Raw genomic sequence first — 16,812 nt, 5'->3', positions numbered from 1 at the left:
TCCTATCTCCATTTCTTTAACATTGAAAATGTGACTTCTTCTGAAGCTCACTCTTTGTTATGAACTGTTTTCTCAGTTATTAAAAATGGAGACAGGACAAGAAAGCACTGAGGTCGCGATATTTGGTCGCTTTACAGCACAAGTGGACTATCCCGAGAAATGTTGTTTTGAGAAAATCGAAGGAAAAGTATTTGCCCCTTGTTCAGTTTCTTTAAAAGACAAGGAGAGTTATCTCTATAACCAAACAAATATACACATCAATGAAACCAAACTTCTCCTATAGGTAGGGCAGTGCCCACTTATGGTGAGCTGTAGGTCAAGATTTCTGGAAACCCCCGTAATCTGGGTTAGCCCGCTTGTCCTTAAAAGCGACCAATTAACAACTACTTTCGGTACATAGATATTCAACAACTACTTTCTGTACATGAGAATATATCACAGCTGCAGCAGAAGATGGGGGTCGTCCGGGGGGGGGGTGACGTGGCAGCCGTTGGTTAGCTGAGGCTGGTGTCAAACTTGTGAAGGAACCCGCTCAGATTGTAGACCTGGCCGTGCTTGACGCTCTTGTCCATGGAGATGAACTCTTGGATGTTGTTGCTGGAGGCTGTGGATTGTAGAGAGAGTGAGAGAGAGAGTGAGAGAGAGAGGGGGGAGAGAGATGGGGGGGGGGGGAGAGAGAGAGAGAGAGAGAGAGAGAGAGATCATGAGAGAGAAAGGGGGGGATAGGGAGGGGGAGGAAGAGAGAGAGAGAGAGAGATCATGAAAGAGAAAGGGGGGAGAGGGAGGGGGAGGGGAAAGCCATGAAAGAGAAGGGGGAGCGGGAAGAAAAAAACACAACGGGGGGGAGAGAGAGAGTGAGAAGGGGGAGAGGGAGAGGGGAGGAGAGGGAGGCTTACGGGAGTAAATCATCCACGGACACGAAAAATTACAGGTACACAATGAAAACCAAACTGTAAACTTGAAGATTAGGGTCAAGGCATAACCAACTGTATCACAGACACTAGAAGACAACTGAGACAAGCATACCCCTATATATAAACATGAGCACATACAAGGTTCTGAATCAGCAGAACACAAAAAGGGGGAAATAAAGCATGATTTCCCTCCCCCCCAAAAAAAAACAAAATTAAAAAATAAAAAAAATTAAAAATATAAAATAAGTCAAAACAAAAAAAATTATAAATCAAATTAAATTAAATAAACTAAAATAAAATAAAATAAAACAAAACAGATTTTTTTTAAATAAAAAAAAAAAAGAATCAAATAAGATAAAATAAAATAAATTCATGAATGAATGAATGAATAAAATTAAAACATTTGATAAAATAATTACAAAAATTTCGAAATAATATTAAATAATAAATAAATAAAATTTCAAACTAAAAAAAAATACAGATAAATTATGAAACTTTGTATTAAATAGAAAATAATCAGGACAAGTAACCAGTCGCACACAGAGAAACAGCTCAGCCAAAAAGACACGGCGTACATTTGTACGTACCCTCAGTCTTGATGGGGGGGTAGTCCGGTGGGGGAGACATCCAGCCTCCCTCTTTGTCCAGCATGTGGGACCGGTCAGAGGCAAAGGTGGACAGAAACTCCTGGCCGGGAATCACGCGAAACATTCTGGAAAGAAAAAAAAGTTAAAGTCTGTCAAAATGCCTCAGAGAAAAGTACAGTCACTCAGTTTTTTTTTAGCTAGTTTTAGTAGAGGTTTTACGGCGTTTGCAACAGCATAAGGTCATATGAGTGCCAGAGAATTAGAGGTGTTACAAGAGAGTAACAAACATAAAAAAGAAGAAGGGGAGATAAGGATGATAGATGTTTCATAGGAAAGAAGAAGCAAACCACACCAGAGCACCCACCAACCACCCACACAGTCACTCGGGTGACAGCAACGCATGTCGTGAGTGTTCTTAAAGAGTAATTGAGAAAAATACAGAAAAGGTTTAAAAGGAAGATATGAAAAAGCAAAAATAGAATTGAAAGAAAAGGAGAGAAAAAAACAACATTTCTTGCCAGCTGTATGTGTACTAACAAAAAAACAAAAGGTAAATAAGCAAACACACTTATCAAGAACAAACAAGTTTCCCCTTAATGTAAACTTTTCCACCAACCCATATATTTATTCTTTTTTCACATGGGTAGTTTGACTATATCAAAACCGGTTTTCCAAAGTTCTTTTGTTTCGTCACAAAAGAATTTGACGACTATTACTATTTCCACACTTCTTTTTTTATAACAAAAACAGCGTGACTTGCTTTCTTTTAATTTAAAAATAAAAAGTGTTTTACAGGGTTCGCAACCGCAGGCCGCCAAAGCCTACTCTTATCGATTTTAGAAAACAGCACGACTGCTAGAGACACAAAGACCTCGGAGACATACAGCACAGCTGACCTCTTGTACTTGGAGTGCATCGACTTCTCATCACCGATCCCCGCGGCAGCGTACTCTTTGAGGTGGCACGGGAAGCTGAGCTCTGTATCGAGGTCATAGACCAGAGGCGACTCTTTCTCGTTATACACCATGATGACGTGGTAGTCCTGCGACAGTCGGGGAGAAATAATGGGTCATGTTGGGGAGTTCAGCAATATGACAAGGCCAGAAGAAGAAAACACAAGGAACTAAAAGGGAAGGGGGCGGGGGGAGAGAGAGCGGGGAAGAGGGAGAGGAAGAGAGAGAGAGAGAGAGAAACAAAAAGGGGAGATAAATGGTGTGTTCCGAGAAAGATACAAGAGGGTGCGTTGCAAGCACGCATGTCTGCGCATGTGTGTGGGTTTGTATGCGTACGGGGGTTGGGGGTGGGGGGGGGAGGGGGTGTTATGGTTTTTTCTCTCACTTATTTATAGTTATTGATAAATAAAGGACAGCAAACTGTGTTGCTAAAGACAAAGGGTAAAATTAACAAAATAAAGGAAAGCAACCAACGTACACCAAATTGTTTTTTAACTAAGTTAACAAATTAATCCCCCTGATGTTCAGAAGTCGTTCGGACAAAACAAAATTGCTACTTTTCGTGTGCTCCCCCTACACCAGTACGTTATAGACAGCTGTTTGTCATGCCGCATGTGGGGTTCCGATATATCGTGTAAAAAACACACCTGATAAAACTGGGACATTGACAACAACACCTGAAAAAATTGTCAGAAAACTGAACAATAACTGGACATACCCATACAACAAGCCGCTCAGGGTTCTTGCCAGCTCTCTGATGCCATAGAGGAATCTGTTCAGAAAGACAACATCACTGATAATTAATATGAATAAAAAATCGACACAGAACTAATTATTCCTGAAGCCAAGAAGGTAATCATTTAAAAAATTGGGGATTTTTAGCAATCTTTTTAACCAATGCAAGCATGTCAAACCTAAACTCACTTCTTGCAACAAATGTTTACCATAATTCAACTGAAAGCGGTACCGCTAGCAGCCAAATACAATGTTGAATGTGCAAGTCTAATGACAAATAAATCCAATAAAACCTCATCTGAGCTCATCTAGGAAGGCGCCATATTGGTTAAAGCTCTAGACACTGGTGTACACCAAAAGAAAACTGTCATGTTTGTGACAACAAATCTAAATCAGCACGTGCAAAACCTCAGTTCTCTCACTAAAATGTGCACTGTAAAGAGGTAAAGAATAGTTATAAATTGTAGATAGGTTTTTTACCTGTCTCTTATCGTTAGATATGAACACACAGCTGCATTTGTTGAATTCTTCCTCGGGACATGAATCTTTTACCAAGGCACACAGCTTCCAAACATTTTCTTCACTGTATAAAGATAAAAAGTGAAGAAAAAAATACAGCAATAATTATATTTTACTATTAACTAATATGTCAGGATGTGTATTTCAATTTGATTATTTAAACAAATTCATCTTTTTTCCTTAGACAAAAGAGAAGTAGTCAGAGAACGTGCACGTAACATTGAAGTGAGCTCGCTTGTAAACTAAAATAGCATCCACACCTTCACCATTTTTGTAGGTAGGCATAAAAAACCTGACAACATAAAATAGCCTTCCTCCCTAGTTTTGTCTTTAGTGCAGCAGAAGACTAGCCCCTTAAAATTCTAGAAGAAGAGAAAAAGACTTGCCATGCACACCCTCACACACAATACATTCCTCGTAAACAAAAGATTAGGATCAGAGAGTTGTGAAAAAGGAGGTACTGATCTCAAAAGAGAAAAATACTCACCATGCACACCCGAACGTACAATAATATTATATTCCTTGTAAACATAAAAGATTAGGATCAGATAATGTGAAAAAAAGGTACCGCTATCTCAAAAGAGATAAAAATTTTAAACAAACAAGCACAACGCCAAGTACTCACCAGTAGCATGCTGTGTAGGTGCACTGCTCTCTTTCTGAAGGAACCACCGATGTGACCTTGTTTTCTTCTATCGACATCTTTTCTTCTCACGACGCAAAAAGATCTGAAAGACAAAGAAATAATAATTAAGACCTATAGATACTCAATGCACTTTACCTCAAGTCATACATATATATGTCACGACTCGGTGGAACCAGGCACCCTTCAATTTTTCGGCGTGTGGAGTTCAGTATATTCTTAAAGCTTGTTCACGTATCTTGCTTTTGATGAAAAAATACCTGCATCTATCTTGAATAGAAGTCGAGATATTTACTATTTATGGAGGTGGGGGTCATCTGGTGTCAAAGGTAAAATTAGCCAGAAAATGACCACCAAAGTTTGGTGACTTCCATAGCTTGAGAGTCACTTGGAAACTGAAAATTAAAATTTATTGTGCCTTTAATAAAACAATATTGAGTAAAATCCACACAAAAAATTTAATGTACTTTTAAATTAAAGGAAAAGGTGTTTCAATTGAGCCAAAATACAAAATTTCAATAAAATAATATTACACTGAGTTGCTGGCTGTGGGACTGCAAAGTGTTAAATAGCTTTTCAGAAGATTCACTTTATACTTCCTTTTCAAATTATTTCATAATGACTATTCTTAGTCTTATTACCGCAGATAAATTCACTCTTGGTAGATGTTGAGGTAATCAGCAACTCAGTACAAAATATCCCATGATCTGGTCACCCAGCCAGGAGAGTGATTGAAATGGGACTTCTCAGGCCTGTCACAGAACTGTGTCAAGTGACAGAAACGGATAATTTTCACAGTCACATTTTTGCGGTAAGTGACCGCAAAGTATTAATCACATAAAAGTAATTTTAAAATGATTGACTACATCGGTTGCAGAAGTATGGGACCTGTTGATGCTTGACACGTGTACTGTAAGCTAAGCGGTGCCAGGCTGATTCGGGGGTGGTTGTTAAGATTTCCGCGTGTAATTTCGCTTTGCGTTTTTCATAGCCTCAGGCATGTTTCGCTTTGGTCCCTAAAACTAAAACCCTAACCCTGACCCTAAATTCTCCCGGTAAGAAGGGACCAAAGCGAAACATGGCCTGAGGCTGTGAAAAACGCAAATCGGAATTAAACGCGGGAATCTTAACAATCGCCGATTCGGGACCCATTGCCCACAGGAAAGCAAGGGTCAGCAGGGTACATTCGGTGAGCAAAAAATACACTTGCCCGGCCTCGTCGTGGGACCAGGGGCCAGAGTTACAATATAAAGAGACCCATCTGACAGGAAGGACTTCCGTAACGAGCGACCACCCCATCAAACACAATAAAGAAGAGGCCTGACCCCAAGCCTACCCTAACCCTAAATTCTGCTCTGTCTCATATGATAGTATATAGTATAGTGGTCGCTCGTTATCGAAGTCCTCCCCTCTGACAGCAGCTTAACTTTTGTGGGAGAATGTGTGTCTAGGGCTAGAGTCAAGGGTAGGCCTTAGTAGTATAGTAGAGATCTATCTTCATCATGTGTAGTTCTGTCTAAAAAATTCAATGAGAATCAATGTCAGCGACAAATTTAGCCAGTGTGTAGTGTGTAGGCGCTACGATACTCGATAGTGTCTGTCGTAACTTGGACTTGCAAAAAGTAAAGGCAGTATGAGCATGCAAATATACCTTTTCCTGTAAAAAAAAAATACTTAAGTCTTCAGCTTCCCTTCAGGAGTTTAACATTTAAATGTTATATCGTACACAGCAAACGAAATCACACTGTGTTGTGGGACTGCAACTGCCAGCTGAGTTAGTTATTGTTGTTGTTGTTGTCATTGCAGGTCAGGACCATGCCGGAGATTATTTGTGCGAAAATTACTGTTATGAATAAATTTTTGTAAAGTTTATTTTTTTGGAGGGCATTCTTTTAAATTATATTTATTCTGCCTGAATCGCATTCTCTGGCTCAAAATGTTATAACTCCATTTATACATCTAACAATTAGAACAATATTATTATATTTTCGATTTATTTGGTTACTTTTTTTAAAAAATTTCGATATACAATTGCAAAACTTAATTGGCATACCTACATGATTTCCCCCTTGTTTATGCCTCAGCAATTAAAAAATTAATAAGTGTTAGGTCCTGATATCGAAAATATAAATTATAAATATACAATCAGTGGTGTCCATCGTGAGCCACTAAAACAGTAATACCTGTTTCATAATATTTTTAAAGCATCTCCCATTTTGTAAGTTCCAGAACCTTGTTTAAGGGGGAAAACAGCGTAAGATCTGGAAATTCGCTATCCATTTTGTCATTTTGCGTTTCGGTGATTGTGTTGGAAGTAATTCTACATTTTAATAATTCTCCCGGGAAACACAAAATAACAAAATGGCGCCGGTGAAAATAAAGTACATCGTTTCATTTTCATCCCAGGTGAGCTTCTTAATTATTTTAGTTTAAAATTGTTGATTTCCTAGATATGTACTTGAGATGCCCGAAGTTCCGAGGAGCTAATGTTTTGTTGGCCCCGAAACGTATTTAGCTAAATAGGGCGATCACAGACTCTAGGCTGACTGACTGACTGAAACATGCATGATAATGCATGCATCATCATGCAACACGAAATAAGTTATATATATTATTGGGAGTAGATACTATTATAAGTACAGAGAACAGGACTACAGTACAGACTGAAGTCAACAACTCATTACGAAGAACACAACAAGTTGACACAACAGGTGGAACAAAGACTAATATAGATCTAGATCTAGATCTAGACCTAGTCCTTTTATTTTTGTCAACTCAGTTCAGTACTGGTATTCAGTCTCAGTGTAGATCAAGTGAAGGCTACACGGGGAGAGAGTGTAGTGTAGACAGACTAGAGATCTAGAATTCTAGATATAGATCTATCTAGATTTTAGATCTAACTCTAGATCTAGATAGATCTAGATGTATACGCGCACAATTGCGTGCAACAATAAAAAATTTTGCTATATAGATCTATACGCCACGCACGCAGTTGCGTGCACCAAAACTTTTTTTGCTATTTTTATCTGGTTAGGGGGGGGGAGGGAGGGGTGTGCTGGCCCTTACTTGTTAAACAATTGGTGCAGGCACTTTTCAGATTTTTTTTAGTCAGACTTTTTTAGTTACACACTTTTTTTTATTCTTGCTGATCTGATTGTACTCAAAATAAATTCTTTTTTATCATTCAAGAAGCTTCTTTTTAGTCATGATGTAATATTTCCTTGGACTTTCACAACTTTAGTTGAAGCTTATATATATCATATTATATACCCTTCTCTCCTGAACAGGATGACAACCACAAAGCAAGTAACCTGATCACAAGTGATGGCTTCAAACGCTGGTTGTCTAGCTCCAAAGACCGTAGTGGGAAGATAGAGCTTGTGCTTCAACTGGATGAACCCTGCCAGCTGGCTTATATTGACATTGGTACCGACTGCAACTTATTGAACTTTAAATTTAAGCACCGTAGTTGTTTCAGTGTAGATTGATGTAATATTTTCTTTGTTGATTTTTATGGACTGTAATTTATTGTTTGTAGTAGTAGCGTCAGTGTAGACTGTAGTCATATATTTTTGGTGCATGTGTAGGTTGTAGCTTATTGTTGATGTAAAAATATCATTTTAAATTGTAATTTGATTGTTTTACTGATTTAATGAGTGAACATTGCGGATTGTGGTAACTGAAACTGTGACAGTTTTAGTTCACAGCCAAGATAAGAAGAAACTCTCTGACTCTGATACCACTTTCAGTGTAAATATTGTAATCTGTAACAGTGGTATGTATTGGTAACATGCCATGTGTTTCTTTTTAGACCATTTTGAAATATAATACACAAACTGTCTAAAACTGTGATATAATTTTTTTTTAAACAGCATTAGGAATCATGTTGAAAAGCTTCTCATATGTCACCATAACTGTTTATGATTTATGAATAATTTAATGTTTCTTTTTCTTTCTCTATTCTCATGGAATTAATCAGAGAACTTAAACAGATGGGTGACAGTGACAGGGAAAGACCTGGACAATAGGGGCCTACTATATGTACCGGTAGAGATTTTTTTTTTACTGTATCCGAGCAAAGAAATGGCAAATCATATTGTTTCAGATTTGACTCTCCTCAGTGTTGGTGGTGGTGATTGTCACATCCATTTCTACCTTCATAAACCTTTTAGGATGTGAAGAAATAAGTTTTTATTGATGGATATTTAGGCCCGTTCTCTTTAACTTTAACCGCCTTAGTTACAATGGTTTTCTCCTCCCAGGTACGGTGTGGTGTGCGAGCGTAGAAGTGCGTGTGGGCTGCTCCGACTGGCCACAGAGCGCAGAGTTCGAATCTCTCACCCCGACGACGACTCTGATGTCGCCCGTGGACTGCCAACTGAGCCGAGCCACCAACAGCACAAAAATGTTCTCAAAGAGTAAGTCAGACAAGATGATATGAGGTTTTTTCAACAGTTGGTGACACTTGGGAGTTCCATTTCATTTTGTCTCAGTAGACTCAGGGTTTAGTCTTCTTCCTATTTTTAAATCTCATTTTTCTACACACAATTACCGGAGCCTGTTGTCATGCTTTTTTTGTCGCTCTTCTTAACAGACATCGTGTTGTTGTAATTGGTCGCTATTAAGGACAAGTGGGCTAACCTAGATTTCGGGGGTTTCCAGAAATCTTGACCTACACCAAAAGTGGGCATTGCCCTACCTATAGCAGTAGTTTGGTTTCATTGGTGTGTATATTTGTTTGGTTATAGAGAAAACTCTCCTTGTATTTTAAGGAAACTGAACAAGGGGCAAAAAAGTTTACCTTTGATTTTCCCAAAACAGCATTTTTCGGGATAGCCCACGTGTGCTTAAAAGCGACCAAATTTCTTTCCTATTCCATGCGCAAATATTGACTTTTTTTTGTTTCTATTTCTGTACTTCAAAATAATTTCCCCTTTCTTAAAGTGATTTTACTGCCTTTGGCAATTGATTTTTGTATCTTAAGGCATTGCATGGAATGAACTTAATAATGACATCAATGGTGAATTTAGCTAGTTTCTACGGCAGTCACACTTTCTGAATTTTTCTTCTATTCCCTCTTTAGTAGAACCACAAGTTTCATCAAATGGGAATGTATTGAACCAAAAAAAATTCTTTTGGATGTGATAATTGTCTGTATTTGAAAAGATGATGTTGGTAACTATTTTACTATAGTCTGCAACAAAAATTGTTTCGAGAGTGTCTTATCTTGATTAATTGTGCCATTTTTTTTCCAAGGTGATTTTTCAACGGCTGTCGCTAGTCAGAAGTGGGATCGGCTCCAGGTCATCTGTCGACAGCCTTACCGGAAAGACGTGCAGTTTGGCGTTTCTTTCATTCGCATCAAAAGCAGCAATCAGAGTCAGCCAGATACAGTTTCCCAGAACAAAACTACCGGCTTGAGAACCCCAACAGGCAAGACTTCCACGCCCAACGTGACGGCCATTCAGAAACATTTCTTTGGAGGAAGCAAGAGCGTGGAGTAAGTACTCATTCTAATTTTTCTTTTTTTTCAATATTATGATGGGGCAGGACTATGTGCTAGTAAGTACTAATTCTGATATATTTTCAGTATTATGATGGAACAGGACAAAATACTAAGTTTAAGCCTTTTTTCTTTTTTTTGTGTAAGTGTTTTATGGCGCTCGCAACTGCTTAAGGTCTTATGAGCGCCCAGTCAAGCCTTCAAAATGATACATTTTGTGTAAAATAGTTTACAGTAAAGCCTTGGTAAAATATATATTCAGATTAGATACAGTCTCTTGTCTGAAATGTTCACTTTCTGAAGTCCCAAGTACTTGTAATATTTTTACTCTTTAAAAGCTATGTCAAAGATGCAAAATGTACTTCTCAATAACAAAGTTGATTTCTCAAGAATTTTTGTGATCAAAAGTCCATTAAAAAGTTTGTTGTTGTTTTTGTTTTTTTGCTTCATTTTACATTTGGCCCATTGTCACAATGAAACTGATTTTTTAAAAATATATATATATTGATCTATGAATTCAAACTTCATATATATATATATAATAATGAGCAAATTTTATACACATTGTCTCTGAATACTTTTTCTTTCTGTTTTTCCTGACAGTCAGCTGAAAAAGGAGCACGTGGGTCAGCTGAAGCACAAGTTACTCAAAATGTCCGGCAGCTCAGAAGGAGGCTGCGAGCAAGAACAATCCCTCTCCCGCACGGCTCAGATCGTGATGAAAGCTTCTGAGTCTGCCGGTCTGTTCAGTCCGTCTGCGAGACGCTACTCTCCAACACCCCATCGACGATTGTTCTCAGAACATCTGGCCAAAAAACAGTCAGTACCGGTAAGTGGTTTAAACGTACAGTGATAAATCAAATCCCTTTTTTTTTTCTCTATAAGTGTAAGTACTATGAACCTGGCTATAACAGGGTCTAATTTGCGCAGAAATGTGATGTGTCGGTATATCGCTGTCTGCAAGTTTCGAAGTTCTTGTTTCCGTTCTTGTTGGTGTTCATTCTTGTTCTGAATTCACCGACTGTACTCAGCATCACATTGTTTTGTTTTATACCATTTCCTGTTTCGAAGATTCATGTGCAGGTTGTTGGTGGTAAGTTTGCTCCTTCTTTTTTATCAAACATCTATTGTCCTTATCGCTTCTCCTTTTGTTTAAATATATTAGTCTAATAACACCTCAAATCTCCAGCACTTATGTGACCTGTTTGTGTTGCAAGTGCCACGAAATCCTTGTTAAAAACTTAACAGACTTCATGTATGGTATGTTGTAATATCTAGGTCAGGCGTACGCAACAGACGGCCCACTGACCACAGTCCACTAGCCAGGAAAGTCAGCGTGGCCCTTTCTGACCGTTTTCTAAAAATAAAAGTGTTCTTCATACTGTTGGGCTTACTTCCTCTTCCTGTCCAACCAGTCAGATCCTTTTTTTTTTAATGGTGTTCTTTCGCCTCATTGATTAATGTAATATAGTTGTTTTTGGTTTTTTTAAATTTCAGATTGAAAAAGAAATGGAGCATTTCTTTCCAACCCTAGAGGTGTCAAAATGTGATATAGATCAAGTCACTGTTGCAGGTGAGAGATGTTTTATGGGTATCCTGTAGCTAGATGAACTTGTGCTCAGTAAGACGAGGTCGACAGCATTGTGATTTTTGTTTGCTTCACTTTTAGTTTTGGAAGAGAAAAGTGTTTGTCCCAGACCGTGTCATTATACAGTAGAACACGGATAGGTCGAACACAGAAGACTCAAGATCACGCATCCGTGGAACTGTGCCTGCGGTCTCGGATTTTTTTCTTTTCTTTTTTATCTTTGTAAGATATCCCTCAAACTATGGATCCCTCAAACTACCGAGGCCGGTCCTGATGAATTCAAGCTATCCTTGTTATACTGTGTATCTAAAACACATAATGGGGAAAATGCCTTTTTGGACAGACATCCGTTAGAGCAGGTTTGACTGTATATTAATCTGTCCCCATCGTTTTATGCAAGAAAAATTAGAAATTATGAAAAACTGAGCCCAAAAATGTGAAATTATGCGATTCTGTTAATTTTTAACAAAGAATGATAAAGAAAAATAATTAGAAATTAAGCAAAAAATTATCAAATTTGGCTAAAGTATGGGGGTGCATAAAACCATGGGGACAGATTAATTATAATTCAACATATGAGGACCGTCTTCTTCTCCTGCGCCTCTTCAGTGTTTCTTTTGGCTTGGTCTGTTACTGTTCTGCAGATTCCTTGTAATGATATCCTAATCTAATGATGACATAACGAAGCAGGTTTTTAAAAATCACTGGTTCGCTGTTTGGTCACCATGTCTGAAACACTTGTTTCATGCCTTTTGCAATTGACAAACTCACCATTCACAGTAGTCCTTACAGGAAAAGCTTACCAATGCTTTGAAAAAAATGATGTGAATGCACTGACAGATGTTTATGATGTAACTTGAGTCAGTGAGAGTACATGAAATTAGAAAGCATTTTGCTAATTGATAAAAATCTGTGATAAGTGATTTATGTCATGATTGCAGTATGATGAAATATGATATTAATATGTCTGCCTTTTGTACTTTCTAATTTCATTTAGACTGGATTGTTTTGTTCTTTTTTTTTCCGCAGATTTGCGGCATAAATTCGAGAGGAGGATAAAAAGGAAACTGACAATAGAGGAGAAACGAACTTTTTCAGAAGTTTGTCAAAATTACATCTGTGGTTTATTTGATTCAAATCCTGGTGAGAAGGAAAGCACATCTATCTTTGACCTTCAACCCCCTGAGAACATAGCTACGGTCAAAAGGTCGTCGATGTCTGAGAACATAGCTGCCGTCAAAAGGTCATCGGCGTCTGAGAATGTAGCTGCGGTAAAAAGGTCATCGACGTCTGAGAACATTGCTATGGTCAAAAGGTCACCAGCGTCAAAGGTCAGTTCAGTCAGTGCAGCTTCTCCCACCTTATCACTGCGTGCTGGTAAAGACGACGATACATTCACTGTTGTGAAACCCCCGATAGACAAGTCCAAGTCTCCCGTTGTGATTTCTAAGTCAGCCGCAAAACCTTCACCTTCTCCTGTTGGTGGAAATAAAGTCGGTTCAAAAATGATGAACATATCTGCGCTGAAGTCCCCTCTGTCAGTGTTAGTTAAACCTGTGATTGGTGCTAAATCAAACGTTTCTGATACAAACAAAGACGATAACAGTGATGATAGTGATCTGAGTGGCGGCGTCGATGATGTGGAATCTTTATCAAGTGTCTCGTACCACGAAGATGACGATGGAATTGACTGTGATGTTTCTGACACTCGGATTTCGGAGAAAGCTGACCCATCAGCCCCTTGCAGAACGCTTGCGGAAGTGAATCGATCGTACGCCAAACTGTATGGGGAAGGGGTAGTTCTTGATTCCTCCAAACCGAAGAGCTACGGTGATGAAAAAGAACGTGTTTGCACAAAAAGTCCAGATGCTAATGAAGACAATCTTATTCTGTCTGAACCAAAGAAAAAGAAGCGCAGGAGGAAACAAAATGACAATAAGAAAAAGGGGCGAGGAAAGCGAAGGAAACTCAATCAGGATAGTTTGGATTTGCTCAAAGATTTTTGCTCTTTGATAAGCAGTGAGGAGGAGGACACCGACTCTCAAACGATGACGCAATCTCTGACCCCTGGCAAGAAAATCAACGACAGGAAGTCAACTTGTGATGCTGAGTCAAAAATAGTTGAGAATAATGCTGAAGATAGCCAGATGACCCAACAGCCCAAACCCTTCACGGAGGTCACAACAACCAGAATAAACAGACGTGCCGACAGCCCCGGGGGAAGAGTCTACCGGATGTACTCATCTACTACCAAATCAAAAAAGTCGAACAGGCATTCAGAAAACGAGCTTGCTGGCGAACTTTCGGGATTTGTGATGAGGGTCGGTGAGGACAAAAGTGAGGATATCGCAAACGACGTCAGTGATGCGTTATCCCTGAAGAGGAACAAGAACAGAAAATTTGGGGGAAACGTGTCATTTCCCAAAACGTGTGATCAAAACAATCGTTTAAATCGGAGTTCTGAGCTTCAGGACAGCCCGTGGAGAGCCGAGTCAGATTGTGCAGGGGGAGATCGCGGAAGAGGAAGGAGAGGATCTGAGGCGTCTGGACGAGGGCGTGGAAACAGGAAGAGGGGAAGGAAGTCTGCTGGCAGAGGCAGGGGCAAGTAAGTTGTTTCACAAACTGTCGCTGTTGTTATGTTATATATATTTTGGTAAAACGTTTCATATATATAAATGTACTAATTAGTGTAATTTTTTTGCCATGCTCTTTTAGGAAACAGTCCTCTCAGTATAAAATGTGTAGCTGATTTTGGAAATACATTGTGTTACCTTCGGCTTGTTTGAAATATAAGAATGTTTCAAGAACAATTTCTCACTTTGCTGATAAAGTTCTAGGGGGTTTTGGAGAAGAAACACAGTCAAACAGTTGAAAGGATCGACCTGTCCTAGAAACATGCCACAGGGTTATTTGAATTTTCCAGCTGCGTGTTTGAGCTTGTCTGAAGAGAAATGGTCAACACCTAGAGCATACAATTTTTAAATAGCCACCACCTTCACTGAGTTTATTTGGCAATGTCAATTTTAAACATGAATAAATTTGTTCTCCATTGCACTGTGGTTGATTTTTAAGAACTGACTTGGTTTTGTGTTTCACTCAGTTTTGATTACGATTCGTAAAACTTGATATTTCTCAAACACATACGTTGATTTTTTTTTCAAATTATCGACAAATTTGAAGCCCCCTTGGTTTACTTTGATTTGCTCCAAGTTTTGTTGAAATTGATCCAAAGTTAATGGAGCTTCTGTCATTTTAATGGGTACTCTTTTTTTTTGAGACTCCTGGTGTCTTTTAAAATAGAAAACAGAACTTGTAGTAATCTATGATATATTGCTGACACTTGTATTTGTATTTTTGTTTTCAGGTCGCAGGTAGAAGAGTCAGAAGACAGAACCAGCAACGATGATGTTCAGACATTCTGCGACAAATGCTTCGGTAAGTTGAACTATCTGGACCAGCCATGGGCAAACTATGGGCCACGGGCAAGGTCTGTGACATAAGCAGTGTTAGTCTGACCCATGAGTTGACTCAGAATTAATCAAGGAATATGGACCACTGTTACCACTGTTGTTAGTTGAAACTTGAGAAAGCAAAAACTAAAAAGGAAACTAATCTTTCTAGCCCAGCTGGAATTTGATTTCTCTAACGTTTCATCTCATCATGAAATGCCCTTTAGTGACATATATATGCTAATTGTAGTGCTAGTTTTAGCCTCACTTTTGAGAGCTTGGGTATTTTATTTCACCCAGTTTTTTCCTGCTTTGGCCCGTTGGCCCAGGCTGAGCCTTAAATGCCGGAGCCTGCAATCTCACGTTTACGTGTCCAGTAGCTGAACAACTTGACTAGCAACATCGCTCAAATATTGCTTCTGGTAATGTGGTATATGTAATTGTATTAAAATCTCAAGGATTTGACTTGATTTCATTTGCTTCATAGCCACGATTCTGCCATGTTTGGACTGGTACATGCACAGTTTTTTGAAGTTTCCAATCTCATCCTTTTTTTTTTTTTGCTTGCTCATCGTGATTTCAACTTATGTTTGTTTGGGTTGTATTCATTCCACTTTTCGCAAATTAATATGTAAAGTTGACTCTGTTTAACAACAACACAAAATTCCTGTTATCATGAAAGTAAAAGGATATCAAGTCCTGGCCGTTTTTTTTACTTTCCCCCTGTATGCATGTAGACCCTACCATATTGAATGAACTATGCATTGCGCTAAATCTGCTTAACAGGCAGAAAGTGTCCGGCTTAGTGACGTTCTTGTTATAGCACTTTTACTGAGACTGAGAGAAAAGATCTTGATCAGCATCTGTGATCTAATGGTTTTGGGCTCTTTTTTTTTTTGTCTTGGTGTTAAATTTGTTCGTTTGTTTTTGTTTTTTTAACTACTGGTACCTTGGAGAAGTGGTCTACTGTCAGTAGTGTCAGAAGGGAATCAAACATAAGTGGAATCTTGTTCCCGATTTTCCTTTTTGCTTCCATCTGAGGAATGTCTTGGCTTCTTGTCCTTTTTGTTGGAGATTGCTATTGGGAAGCCGAGAATGTTTTTGAGTGTTCTGAGGTCTTTTGGGGTAAGAATAGTTGTAAAGTAGACCTACATTCAATTTTAATCTATAGCATGCTATTGAGTGTGGTCATGTGCTATATAAATGAAATTATTAATTTTTTTATTATCTCAGCCACCCCAAGTAGGCCGCACTACACAGGAACACAGCAACCGCTGTCCAAAATAGTGTATCTGTCCCCGTGGTTTTTTTATGCATAATTTCTGATTATTTTCCTTCATCATTCTATGTTAAAATATTAAAAGAATCGCATAATAAAGATAATTTCACATTTTTTTCGCTCAGTTTGCTTAATTTCATAAATAATCTTTTTTGCTTAAAACCGCGGGGACAGGTCTATCTTGTGCTGATGGAAATGTATCACTATCACTAAAACATACCCAATCATACTGTCAGTCAATTAAATTAAGGATATTTTGTGTCTTTCAGAGTTCTTTCCCGACGACTTTTTTCCGCATCACTACTTGCTGTGCCAGGCTGGTAGAACCCACGCCACAGATGCTATAGGTCAAGGTCACCCACGGGACGAGTACTTGATCGACGAGGACGTGGACTACGCTGAGTGCCCGATATGTCTCCGCAAGTTCCCTCAGGACGTCCTCACGGTCCACGCCAGCGAGTGTGGCCTGTGATGGGGCCTCGGACGTTACTATGATGACTTTGACGAGACACTTTACGGTTTACCGCAAGGTTCTTCCCTCCGCTGGCATTCATTGCTCTCCCACTTAGTCACTTACTCTTCAATAAAGCAGATTTATTTTTCATGTGTGTTTGGTGTAAGTCATTGCTGGATTAGTTGGAA

At 38.8% G+C, this 16,812-nt stretch overlaps 2 protein-coding genes across 4 annotated transcripts; one reads left to right on the top strand and one right to left on the bottom strand.

The window, feature by feature from the left end:
• Window positions 1-312: 312 nt before the first annotated feature.
• On the bottom strand, window positions 313-6,637 carry LOC101863151 (protein N-terminal glutamine amidohydrolase). Of its 3 annotated transcripts, none has more exons than XM_035973185.1 (7): window positions 6,535-6,637; window positions 4,334-4,436; window positions 3,670-3,772; window positions 3,173-3,226; window positions 2,398-2,543; window positions 1,502-1,626; window positions 313-604 (listed from the first exon to the last, which is right to left on the bottom strand). In XM_035973185.1, the coding sequence occupies exons 2-7, from the start codon at window positions 4,408-4,410 to the stop codon at window positions 495-497; spliced, it is 615 nt and encodes a 204-aa protein (XP_035829078.1). In that variant the 5' UTR covers window positions 4,411-4,436; window positions 6,535-6,637; the 3' UTR covers window positions 313-494. The 3 variants fall into 3 exon arrangements, with proteins under 3 accessions (XP_035829078.1, XP_035829079.1, XP_005111433.1); XM_035973186.1 differs by lacking the exon at window positions 6,535-6,637 and adding an exon at window positions 6,078-6,165; XM_005111376.3 differs by lacking the exon at window positions 6,535-6,637 and adding an exon at window positions 6,003-6,159.
• Window positions 6,638-6,676: 39 nt separating this feature from the next.
• On the top strand, window positions 6,677-16,772 carry LOC101863706. The gene is made up of 9 exons (XM_005111380.3): window positions 6,677-6,757; window positions 7,639-7,777; window positions 8,614-8,769; window positions 9,608-9,851; window positions 10,458-10,683; window positions 11,352-11,427; window positions 12,472-14,047; window positions 14,807-14,877; window positions 16,440-16,772. Exons 1-9 carry the CDS (start codon window positions 6,713-6,715, stop codon window positions 16,640-16,642), a joined length of 2,736 nt encoding a protein of 911 aa, XP_005111437.1. The 5' UTR covers window positions 6,677-6,712; the 3' UTR covers window positions 16,643-16,772.
• The last annotated feature ends 40 nt before the right edge of the window (window positions 16,773-16,812 follow it).

The sequence above is a fragment of the Aplysia californica genome, unplaced genomic scaffold, assembly GCF_000002075.1.
Source record: "Aplysia californica isolate F4 #8 unplaced genomic scaffold, AplCal3.0 scaffold01051, whole genome shotgun sequence".
Classification (NCBI taxonomy): Eukaryota; Metazoa; Mollusca; class Gastropoda; order Aplysiida; family Aplysiidae; genus Aplysia; species Aplysia californica.
This window is presented reverse-complemented; position numbering and strand designations above follow the sequence as displayed.